The 11,278-nt window shown below is 46.9% G+C and overlaps 2 protein-coding genes across 5 annotated transcripts; one reads left to right on the top strand and one right to left on the bottom strand.

The window, feature by feature from the left end:
* Positions 1–1,373: 1,373 nt before the first annotated feature.
* On the top strand, positions 1,374–6,674 carry LOC120675488 (probable E3 ubiquitin-protein ligase RZFP34). Of its 4 annotated transcripts, none has more exons than XM_039956692.1 (12): positions 1,374–1,558; positions 3,183–3,416; positions 3,510–3,597; positions 4,042–4,101; positions 4,187–4,219; positions 4,311–4,388; positions 4,480–4,523; positions 4,618–4,658; positions 5,109–5,191; positions 5,306–5,397; positions 5,476–5,581; positions 6,112–6,674. In XM_039956692.1, the coding sequence occupies exons 2-12, from the start codon at positions 3,238–3,240 to the stop codon at positions 6,214–6,216; spliced, it is 909 nt and encodes a 302-aa protein (XP_039812626.1). In that variant the 5' UTR covers positions 1,374–1,558; positions 3,183–3,237; the 3' UTR covers positions 6,217–6,674. The 4 variants fall into 4 exon arrangements, with proteins under 4 accessions (XP_039812626.1, XP_039812625.1, XP_039812624.1 ...); XM_039956691.1 differs by having other exon boundaries at positions 2,846–3,416; XM_039956689.1 differs by having other exon boundaries at positions 1,375–2,692; positions 2,846–3,416.
* Positions 6,675–8,421: 1,747 nt separating this feature from the next.
* Positions 8,422–10,570, bottom strand: LOC120675487 (FCS-Like Zinc finger 10-like). The gene is made up of 3 exons (XM_039956688.1): positions 10,462–10,570; positions 8,963–9,657; positions 8,422–8,852 (listed from the first exon to the last, which is right to left on the bottom strand). Exons 2-3 carry the CDS (start codon positions 9,613–9,615, stop codon positions 8,744–8,746), a joined length of 762 nt encoding a protein of 253 aa, XP_039812622.1. The 5' UTR covers positions 9,616–9,657; positions 10,462–10,570; the 3' UTR covers positions 8,422–8,743.
* Positions 10,571–11,278: the final 708 nt, after the last annotated feature.

Genomic DNA, 11,278 nt, shown 5'->3' with positions numbered 1-11,278 from the left:
CCCCTACCGGGCGGTAGGGACCTATATGTAATTAAAATTTGAGTACTATCGCATAGAGACCCCTACCGCCCGGTGGAGGAGTGGCAGGCAAGCCGACCGCCCGGCAGGGGGGCGGCAGGCTCCCCCCAATATAAAAGCAGAGTGCCCCCCTGCATTTGCAGCAAACAACATCCATAGAGGGAAAAATGAGAGATGTGGGGTGAGGGAGAGAGTTGCAACAGCGAAGCCCTGCCGGATTTTGGATCCGAACCGCAGGTAACTAATATTTCTCAACTTTGTCATTCTAAATTTTTTGTATTTTTAATTCTATGATTAGTGTTTTTTATAATTGTAATCGCTTAGGGTTCGGATTAGTGGTTATAATTGAAGCCGTACCATGGTTTTAGAAACTGGTTTAATTAAAATTAAGTCTTTGGATTGCCAGATATGTCGAGCAAGGTGGCGTTTCAAGCTCATTACGTTTCAAGTTAATTAAATTAAATTACTTTACAATATTAATGGATTCATACGTAACTTACCTGCAGATCACAAGTGCGGAATCCGGCAGGGTTTCGCTGTTGCAACTCCCTCCCTCACCCCACGTCTTTCTTTTTTCCCTCTATGAATGTTGTTTGCTGCAAATGCAGGTGTGGGGGGACCTCAGCTTTTATATTGGGGAGGAGCCCGCCGCCACCCTGCCGGGCGGTCGGCCTGCCTGCCGCCCCTCCACCGGGCGGTAGGGGCCTCCATGCGATAGCACTCAAATTTTAATTACATATAGATCCCTAGGCGGTAGGGGGCATACAACTGTAAATTGTAAAACCAAAAATATATTTATGTAAAAAACTTTTTTTAAAATATAAAAATAAAAAAGGCCACGGGAGAGCCACTAGCTCCTGTACACGTCTCGGCCCAAGAGGGACACGTCGCGCCCCAGAGGGAGGGCGGGACGCACGCGGGCGAGCAACAGGCCGCATGATTCATGCGCCGCCGGCCGCGCGCCCGCGCCGAATCACCGTCGCGGCGGCTAATTATTTGTACGATCCATTCGGGTCGCGCGGGACGGGACGTAACGTAACGTATGATTTCTCTCCGCGGGAACACGTCGTAGCTCCTCACGTCACGGCACGGGCCGGCAGGCTCCCGGCAGGTCCGTGGCGGAGGCCCGTGGGGCGGTGGAGGCTGGAGCCTACGTGGCGGCATCTGCAGCGGACCCAATAACAACGTTTTTTTTTGTTAATCCACGCCCATACGCCTCGTTGGTTTCTCTCGTCGTCCTCACCCCCAGGATAGGACCAAAATCGCAGTCGCGGTCCACTAGGCCCGGTCCATGTCAGCCGAATCCTCTGGAAACTGTCCCCGGAAAGCAGTTTAAATACGCTCCTCCCAACCTTCCCCATCCGAACCGCAGTCACCACTCTCTCAGCTACGAAACCTTCCCACCCCAACCCCATCGTCCTCGTCTCCGAGTTCCCCAAATCCACATCCCGCAGGCGCTGCAGGATCCGGCCTCCTCTCGGTCGGCGCCCGCCGCCGCGGCGTCCCGCCCCGCTCGATTGGGTCGCGTGTGCGATAGGAAGTTCGTCATACGCCTCGCGGTTTTTCTAGTTTCTGTTTTGATTTCTGTGCGCGCTTAAATTTGTGTTCCGATTGATCGATCTGCTTAGGTACGTGAGATTGTTTTGATTGCTTCCGGGTGCGCGTAGGTGATGACGAGCTGATAATGTCTAATTGCTCTGATTTGATTTGCGGTGACTAATTGCTCGCTTGAATGCGTATTGTGATGACTTATTGTTTGATTTACTTTTCGTGTGCACGGTGGAACATCAGTACCCTTGGCGATTGATTGGTCGTGCGATCTGTATAAAATGTCCATCCCCTTTATCGTTTTGAAACAACTGCATGTGCCTGATTCGTTTGGTTTGTACCGACAGCGTTGGGTGCCTACTTGAGATGATATTGAAGATTCTGGGGGTTGTGTTCTAGGTTTGTGGTAATGTTATGTGCATGGTTGATGGTTAGCCAGTAGTTCTCAGATAATGGGCTAGAATTTAACATTGCCAAGGACTCCGTGCCTTTAGAAGTTCAGAACTTATGTACTGTCCTAAGCAGCGCATTCTGCGACTTCCATAACCAATATTTACTGCATATGATTTTCGTCAAAAATGTTTGATCCATATGCATACCACACTTCTGTTTGCTCTATCATCTCTTGTGGCACAACACTACGCCATTTTGCATCCTTGATTTGGCTGTCCTTTGCAAATACCGTTGAGCACAGGTCGATTGCAATTCTTTCGCTAAATTAAAGAGAAGTATACGTTTTAGCAACGTAATGGGGGAAACTATCATCTTCTGGACGAATTCCTTTATGTGCCCCAGTTGACGAGAATTTGAGAAGCAGTTTGTGGACTGCTCACAGGCTATTCATTTCTGTACTCCTTGTGAGAGAATTAGGCAGACATTTCTCTTATGCCGGTCATGTAAAACTGGGTCACTGGTGATGATCTCTGTTCAGTTGAAAGTAGAGATAGGTTAAATTTCAGGTCTGAATTGATGAAATCTCAAGTAGAACCTTAGGATGATGCACGAAAGAGCATGCTGGTTTTCTCCAAGGTACTTCTTATCGAAGAATCAATGGATTGAAAATCTCTTATGGGTAGCAGTGCATGTTAAGTAAAGATTTCGAAGATGAAGCAGATGTCTGCTGGAGGTAGGCTTTCCTTGAAATCTAACGTCTTAATGAACCTTTCAGAGTAAAACAAGTGCATGAGTGGTACACGTTAACATATCGAAACCTTGTCACGTTTCATTTTTTTTCTTCCATTTCCTGGCATTTGATGCTATGACGTGTTCCTCTTGCCAGAGAATGGGGGTGGACAACGCGGTAAATTTCGTGCAGATGGATGTTCGATTGCTTGGGAATTCTCTGGAGTCTGGATGGATACCAATCGAGTAGTATTATTCCCCTCTCAGCTCACTGTGCAGATAGATAGTGCTATCTGTGACTGTTGGGTGATCAGTTTATCGAGATTTTGCTGGTTGAAGATGTTCGGCGTTGCTTTCATCTTTTGTGATGCCTGGTCTTCAGCAGTATATGGCATTCCAGAACTGTGCGGAGTGGTTTCCTTGAATTTAGGATCTCCCACTGCATTCTGTATCGGGACTCGGGAGCAATCCTGCTAAATACATGATATTTGCAGGTATTTGTGTTGTGTTTGCAACGTGATAGCTTTCAGCGATAAAAAAACAGTCAAGATGGGCGCATTGGACCTACACCTTGAGTCTACTTCTGCTCAACATGGACAAGCCAAGCTAAATGTGGAGGAATATGCCAAGGGCTCTTTGGAGTCTGGTGGAAATTACAAAAAAGAGAAGATCAATGGTTCAGATCCTGATGATTTTGAGAAATTTGAGAAAGGAATAATGCAGTATGGGTATGATTTTCACTTAACCTTTGGTTGCCTTGTCAATTTGGCATCAGCTTAGGAGTTCTCCGTGATATCAAGTAACAAGCATTTGAATGGCAGGTGTCCACACTACAGAAGGAGATGCCGCATACGAGCTCCTTGCTGCAATGAGATCTTTGATTGCCGGCACTGCCACAATGAAGTTAAGGTATAATTTTTAGAGTTGTTAGTGCGGGGGATCAATTTTATATTGTCACGTCATGTTTTCTGATCTAGGATATTCAATTTGCTTTGTGCGCTTTGTCAATTGTCGTGTATTGATGCATGATCTTACTAATAGTGAAAAGTCTGAAAACACATGCAGTATGGTATGTTTTTACTCATTCTAGATAGGTACTCAGTTCTTGCTCAAGATACTTAGTAGCTTGATGTCTGCTACAGCTTTATACGTGGCACTTGCAGCCTGTATTTCTATCTAGAATCTTCAGTGAGTATTATCTGCTCTTGTTTTGTTTCTATTATGTAATTGGTATTCAGTGGAATATTCCATGTTTATTGTATGTGCTTAGTATGAGTGTGCCTATTATTGTTTTTGAACCATGGTTCATCTTACATATAGGAAAACTAATATAAGATGTACTTTTACTGACAGAATTCCATTAAAGTTGATACAATGAGGAGGCATGAACTTCCACGCCAGGAAGTACAGCAAGTAAGTTTTCCCTCTAGGTTCACCTTTTGCTTGCAAGTTACTTTTGCATTCAGCTGAGTCCATGTTTTCACTTTTCTGTCATCAGGTTATATGCTCATTATGTGGCACCGAACAAGAGGTGTGTGACTCAACCTTTGCTACTACTTCGTGACATGCTAAATTTATGTATCTATGTAAGTATATCATCATGCTGCTTTGTCTGTTGCCAGGTACGACAAGTATGCATCAATTGTGGAGTATGCATGGGGAAGTACTTCTGTGGATTGTGCAAGCTCTTTGATGATGATGTTAGTAAGATAAATTTTGCTATTGTATCTTCTGTTTGTTTTATGTAGATGTTAGTGCGTGCCTTGCTAAATCTTCTGTTTGTGATTTTAGGTTTCTAAACAACAGTATCACTGCAATGGATGTGGAATATGTAGGTACGTATGTGGTAGTTTTTCCTAGCGGACATGGTATGAATGCCGTTAAAGTCTTAAGTATAGAAAATAATACTTCGATTATAACTGTTTGCAGAATTGGAGGGAGGGAAAATTTCTTCCACTGCTCAAAATGTGGTACTGCCTCACGTCTCTGTTTTGTGTAATATTTCATTCTAAAGTCAGTAGTATATAATTCATTCTGCGCTTCTAATAGTTTTGATCTTTCTCTGAATTTGTAATTTCCATTATGCCATGCAGCACGCGATTGGTTATATGATTTTAGTTTTCAATGACAGTTTGACCTATTTTAATTTGTAGATTACTAGCTGAAAAATGTTGTAGACTGAATTGGAAAATGGAAGATGCACTTCCTAAACTCTAGTTGGCTAACCATCCAATCCTAAACTCTACTTGGCTAACCATCCAATAAGTTGCATTTTACTAATACTATTTGTTCTTGTAAGAATTGTTTTTCAGAATCCTTATGTTACTATTATACGGTTATGAAGTGATTCAGCATTGTTATAATTTATAGGCAAATTAGTCAACTAGTATGGTTTATCACTGTTTATCTATTTCGTGTAGGATGTTGTTATTCAATTGTGCTGAAGAATAGTCATGCATGTGTTGAAGGAGCAATGCATCATGACTGTCCAATCTGCTTTGAGGTAGGTGTTCTGCTCTTTTTTAATGTTCAAGATATTCGATTATGTTTTTGGTGACTTGTTTAATTCTGTTATTCTGATACTGTCCTGTTACTGATCCTGTTTCATGAATGTCAGTACTTGTTTGAGTCGACAAATGATGTTTCTGTCCTGCCTTGTGGTCATACCATTCATGTGAAGTGCTTGAAAGAAATGGAGGAGCACTGCCAGTAAGTTCTGCATGTCCCTTTTGTATGCTTTGGTTTACCATACAGACTGGGTTTTGACTGCTAAAAATGAATCTACAGGTTTGCATGCCCACTTTGCTCCAAGTCAGTTTGTGACATGTCCAAGGCGTGGGAGAGACTCGACATGGAGCTAGCGACTCTGTCCGATTCTTATGATGACAAGATGGTAATCTTCCTTTCTCTTTTGCTGTGGTTAGATCCATAAAATAGTGGTAAAAAGAGTCACATCAGACACTGTAGCACTTTTCGTTTGTTTGTGATAATTGTTGTCCTACCATGACCTAACTAGGCTCAAAAGATTCGTCTCGTCGTGTACATCAAAACTATACAATTAGTTTTTTTTATTTACCTACATTTAATACTCCATGCATGAGGTAAGAGATTTGATGTGATAGGTGAATAGTGAAGTTTGGAGAGAGAAATTTTGGAACTAAACACGGCCATGATTGCAGCTTTTTAAGGATAAAAACCCTGCTCTTCAGGCTGAAAAGAAAGTTGATAAGTCACGTCTAACATCTCGAACGGTAGCTACTAGCCATGAAATTATTCTAAGTGTGGTGACGTGGGATAGTGGAAATATGTGATCCCATGAAACCCGTGACAAAGCCAATTCTGGATCCTTCGATGTACTAGATAAATTGAACTAGAGGCACAGCCTGTTCTGAACACTTCTAATTAGATTTTATTTCCTTGTAGGTCAGCATATTATGCAACGACTGCGGGGCAATATCAGAGGTGCACTTCCATTTGATCGCGCACAAGTGCCAGAATTGCAAGTCATACAACACCCGCCAGATATGAAGAAAGGGATTCTTATGCGGTTTCTGCATTCTTCAAGAAGCGTGTTCTTCAAGAAGCGTGACGGCGCCTCTTGCGTGAGCTGCTGAGCTCTCGGGACGGGGATCCCATATCATCGGGTGCAGTTTCAGGCTTTCAGCGAAGGCGAATCACTTGAGAATTGAGATTATCTATCTGTGCTATTAGCTGTTGTCCTTGATTGCGCCTCTTTAGCCTGTTAGCTGTTACTCTAGGTGCTTCCGCCTGTTTACTTCTGTTGTCTGTGGTTCCGGTGTATTGGTTATAATTCCTCGCTTGAAGATTGTGTCCTCGGAGGTCCTAGCTGAGATAAATGCCCAAGCTTGTAGCTGGAAGTCGATTCATGTAGGGGTCTCTGTTGGCAGGATGAGAGAGGTTTGTGGTTGCACGGCAAATATGTGGCTCTCCTACATTTTCCGTATATTTAATTCTTTATATTACCAGATTTTGCTCTTCGTTTAGATTCTGGAACTTTGTTTAGATGTACATGTAATTTTTTTGAAAAAATAAATCTTTTCACATTTGAAGTATTAAACATAGACTAATTACAAAATTAATTACATAATTCATCTATAAACTATAAGATGAATTTATTTAGACTAATTAATTTACAGTTAGTACATGTTTATTGTAGCAATTTAATATCTAATCATGATCTAATTAGATTTATTAAATTTGTCTCGTAATTTATAAGTAAACTATATAATTAGTTTTTATTTCGTCTAGGTTTAGTATTCCATGTCAGCTGCACAGGAATGTGATAGTTTTGAAATTTTAAATTTTACATCTAAACCAAAGTCCAGCCAATAAACAGTCTGTTCGGATGCCCTGAAAAGGGCTGGCTGGGCTGAAATCGGCTAGTATTCCCTATTCAATTTGGATATGGTGGTGTTGGCTGGTGTTAGCATCATACAGTGATGCGAGAAGGAAGCTGTTTAAAGGGCTGCCCGCCGCGTTCAGCTGTCCGGCTCCTGACCGGCTGGACCAGCGATTCCAGCCCAGCCAGAGCTTATTAGCTCATCCGAACAGGCTGAAAGTACATACAGTACACTGTACACATCTCTGATGGCTGCAAACGCCTTCAGTTCTGCAGCGCTCAGGTCATATGGCGAGCGGTTTCGTGTGAGCTCATCTTCTGACTTCCCAGGCTCGTTACTTCACAGTTCTTCCAGTAGCTGCTCTCGAGCTCAGAGCTCTCCTCCAACAGGAAAGAAAGGATCAGACGATCCCGCGTTTCGCGGCTTCCAAGAGTACAGAGGGTGTGTTTAGATACACGAAATTTTGGGGAAAAAAGTCACATCGGACACTGCAGTGTACTGTAGTACTTTTTATTTGTTTGTAGTAAATATTGTCCTACCATGACCTAACTAGGTTCAAAAGATTCGTCTCGTAACGTACATAAAAAACTATGCAATTAGTTTTTTTATTTACCTATATTTAGTACTCCATATATGGAGTATGGAGGAATGGAAACGAACTAAACAGTCAACGGCGGCACATGAAAAATCCTTCTTGGAAAATTTGCTATATTTAATATTTTAATGTGATTTCGATGTGATGTAAAATTTGGAAAGTTTGGAGGAATGAGAAGAACTAAACAGCCAAGGCGGCACATGAAAAATCCTTCTTGGAATGGATGGCGCCGGCGGCCAGGCAGCTGTCTGTTGTCAGCGTCTTCCGAGAAAGGATGGGACGTGGCCTCAATAGCCACGTGCCACGTGCCACGTGCCACGTGCCACGGCAGGTTTCGTTTCACGCGGGCTCGCTCGCCAAGCAGCAAGCAGGACTCGCGCGTGTCGCCCTGATGAGTGATGACCCGCGTGCTGTGGTAGTAAGATCTGCAGAGAGTAGCAGAGACGAGTACGCGACGGCCGACGGACCTGAGTCGGCGCCTTGGATGCCACTGCCATGGAACGAGCAATGCCTGCCCGCTTGCCGGCGTCCTTGCGTTTGCGTAACGCGACATGCCGCTGGACCTGAGTCTGGAGCTACTGTACGGGCGGAGGTTGTTGATAATTGCCCTGCAACGGGAGTTAGTGGCTCTGGCAAGGTCGCCAGATCACAGTTTTCCTGACGAGCATCTGCTTGGGCTTTGCTGCTGACAGAGTGCATGATGATGAGAAATCTCAGCAGGATTTGCCATGATAAAGACAGGAGTAGAAATCACCAGCATTCAAAGGACCAAGAGGGTATAAAAAAGGGCGTGAACCAGAACTAGCCTTGTAAAAATGGGGTAATACATGGCGCAGAGATAGTTTGACAGCGGCCAAAATGTGGAGCGCAACAAAATCGTTAAAATTGGCTCGGCCATTGCACAACCAAGCCGAGCCTAAACCTCTCCATTTCAGAAAAACATGAACGAGAGGCATTTCCCTTCCCTCCTTTTTTTCTGTTATTTTTTTTCTTTCCTCTTACTAATTAATCCTAGCAGTAAAGGCAAAAGAGATGGCAGAAAGCTTGCGGGCAATAATTATACTACTACTTTGCCTCGGCAGCTTAACAAAATCTTCAATCAGAGATTCAGAACAGAGTCCAGAATCATTAACTCCTCCGCCTCCTCGACCTCGATCTCCTCCTCGATGTCGCCTTTCCTGCACTCGTTGCTGCAGAATGCCTTGCCCCTGCACATCCACAAGTCCACAACAAATTCTGTCAAAACTCAAGAACTAAAACGGCTGCAACGATCGCCATGCACTCAAGCTAGAGAACGAGAACGCTGATGAAAACTCACAGGTACATGAAGATGTCCCTGTCCTCCGGCAGCCTCTTCATGCAGCAGCGGCAGCGGCCGGACGCGGCACTTACCGGCGCCGCCGCCGGCAATGACGTCGACAGCTGCTGGTCGCTCAGAGGCTCGATGCTGAAAATCGCCTTCCTGCAACCACCACCGCCTGCTTCGCCCTTGCCGGTGCCGCGCACCTCCAGCGTCTCGCCGGCGAGGATGTGCGTCGTGCGCGGGTTGGGCCCGCGCGAGATGACGCAAGTGTACTCCTCGGAGTCCGCGTAGTCGTTCGCCTCATCCAGCGTGGTGGCGGCGCCGGCCGACGAGGCAGCTTTGCTCCCGCACACCGCCTTGGGCAGCGCCAGCTCGAGGAATGGCCTGATGGAGTCGAGGAACGAGCTCCTGCACCCCAGCTGCACGGAGCAGCCCCCGTCGGCGGTGAGCGCGTCGACGAGGCCGAGGCCGACCCTGGGCGGGCTGGACCTGAGGCCCCTGAAGTCCAGCGGGGAGGTCGGACTCCACACCGAGTCGGCGTCCACGGCACTGCTCGCCGCCTCGGCTCTCTTGGTGGTGCTGGTGCCCAGCCTCACGAACAGCCCCGCCACCCTGAAAACCCCCGCGGCGGCAGGCGCGGCGCCCCGCAGGCCATTGGATTCCACCATGGCTTGGTTGGTGTTGAGCAGGCGAGCAGCACCTTGGCGTCCCTGATCAAAACGGTCGCAGTTGTCGGTTGGATCAGTTGCATGATGTAAGGTTTCTGGTCAAGGGGTGATGGGAAGCCAAGAAAAAGGCGAGCTGAAATTCAGCTTTTGCTTTCGTTCCCAACCAAGTCAAAGTTGCAGGCAAAAGAGAAAGGGGGATAATATCATGCGCATCAAACGAAAGTACAGAAGCAAACAAAATCGGAAAGGCGAGGGATTCAAAGGGGAACGTGGTTCTGTTGCAGGCCCAAAGAGGAAGAGGAGGCCACTGGTCTGGAACCGATTTCAATTTCAAGCATCTAACGAATGCGAACTAATGATGAACAAGTAAAAGGCAGCGCTCATTTGAACCGAACATGATCATCAGGAAACATAATAAATAACAAATGCAAGAGCACCGCCAAAGCACTGGCTCGTTTTCACCCCAAATCCTCTAAAATCACCCGTCCACGAACTCGTCCCCAACATTTCAGGACAGACCAATCGCTCGCCTCAGGAAGAGCAACTTGATTGAAATGCAGAGATCGAGCTCACAGCTCCCCACCATCACGTTGCGCCCGCTGGTGGAAGGCGGCACCACCGCGGCGCCCAGCCAAAACCACCCAGGCGGCGCAGCAAGCAAATCACCAGCAGAAGCCTCGCACTAAGCGATCGCCAACGGAAGCAATCCGATCCGAGGCCCGAACTACGGTACGGGCCACCCAGCCCCAGCAACGCAGCGCGAGCAGCCGCGTACGATACGAGCAAAGCGCGGGGCGGGAAAGAGCACGAGTAAAAGGTGGGAAACGAGGATGAGCGGCGGCGTACCTCGGCGACCGGCTCGGCGTGGGCCGATGGCGGGGGGGGGGGGGGGTGCGGCGGCTGCGGACTGCTCGCCTCGACCGGGGGAGCTGCTGCTTTAATAAGGAGAGGCGAGGAGGAAGGAGAGGCTTCCGCGGCACTCACCTTCTCGCTCAAGAGTCAAGACTTTGCTTGGGGTCCCCTCGCTCCGGCCTCCGGGCCACCTCGCAACCCAAATCTGTCTGCTTGGTGGGGTTTCGTGTGCGGGGGGCGTGGGGTGGTGGCGTCGTCAATGTGCTGCGCGCTGGGGGAGGGGACAGGTGTCCGCGGAGGCATGCCGGGGCAACGGGCGGGTGCGGTGGCTGGCGCCCTCCCGGCTCACCACCTCTCCACGCGGGACCCCTCTCTCCTTGTTTTTTCTTTGCCTTCTCTTTCTCTCCTCCCTATTTTTTCCCCCCTTCATTCTATCCTACCCTCTTTTCTCGGCTTTTATATTTTGTTCTATCGCTTTTCATTCTATCGCTTCTTGGAGCACAATTTCGTCTTTTCTCACGGCATGGGCATTTTATATTTTGTTCTCACTTTATGTCAAAGGACGAAAGGCCAAGACCTGGAGCTGGTAAGATGGGTGCTAGTACCAAATGACTCGAGACTCCACGGAAGATCCAGAATGGTTTTTTTTTTGTGCTGATTTGATGCCTCGCCGGTTTAGCTCAGTAATCATCACCACGCGCTACACACTATTGGCGCCTTCTCGATGGTGTCCAATAACTCCAACGAGATGGTCCAGCCAGAGAGACGCGTCCCGCGCCTGTGCGGCGCTTCGATTGGGCTTTCGCGGTCG

Source organism: Panicum virgatum, chromosome 5N (genome assembly GCF_016808335.1).
Source record: "Panicum virgatum strain AP13 chromosome 5N, P.virgatum_v5, whole genome shotgun sequence".
NCBI lineage: Eukaryota > Viridiplantae > Streptophyta > Magnoliopsida > Poales > Poaceae > Panicum > Panicum virgatum.
The sequence above is the reverse complement of the archived record's forward strand: the minus strand, read 5'-3'. Positions and strand labels throughout refer to the sequence as shown.

What these genes read in the sequence shown, in the direction of transcription:
- LOC120675488 (XM_039956692.1), top strand. Translation starts at nt 3,238, where the DNA reads ATGGGCGCATTGGACCTACACCTTGAGTCTACTTCTGCTCAACATGGA. An exon ending in ACTGCCACAATGAAGTTAAG is followed by an intron (nt 3,598 to 4,041) that starts GTATAATTTTTA and finishes TTTTACTGACAG; the next exon opens with AATTCCATTAAAGTTGATAC. An exon ending in ATTCTTATGATGACAAGATG is followed by an intron (nt 5,582 to 6,111) that starts GTAATCTTCCTT and finishes ATTTCCTTGTAG; the next exon opens with GTCAGCATATTATGCAACGA.
- LOC120675487 (XM_039956688.1), bottom strand. Translation starts at nt 9,615, where the DNA reads ATGGTGGAATCCAATGGCCTGCGGGGCGCCGCGCCTGCCGCCGCGGGG. An exon ending in AGGGACATCTTCATGTACCT is followed by an intron (nt 8,853 to 8,962) that starts GTGAGTTTTCAT and finishes GTGGATGTGCAG; the next exon opens with GGGCAAGGCATTCTGCAGCA.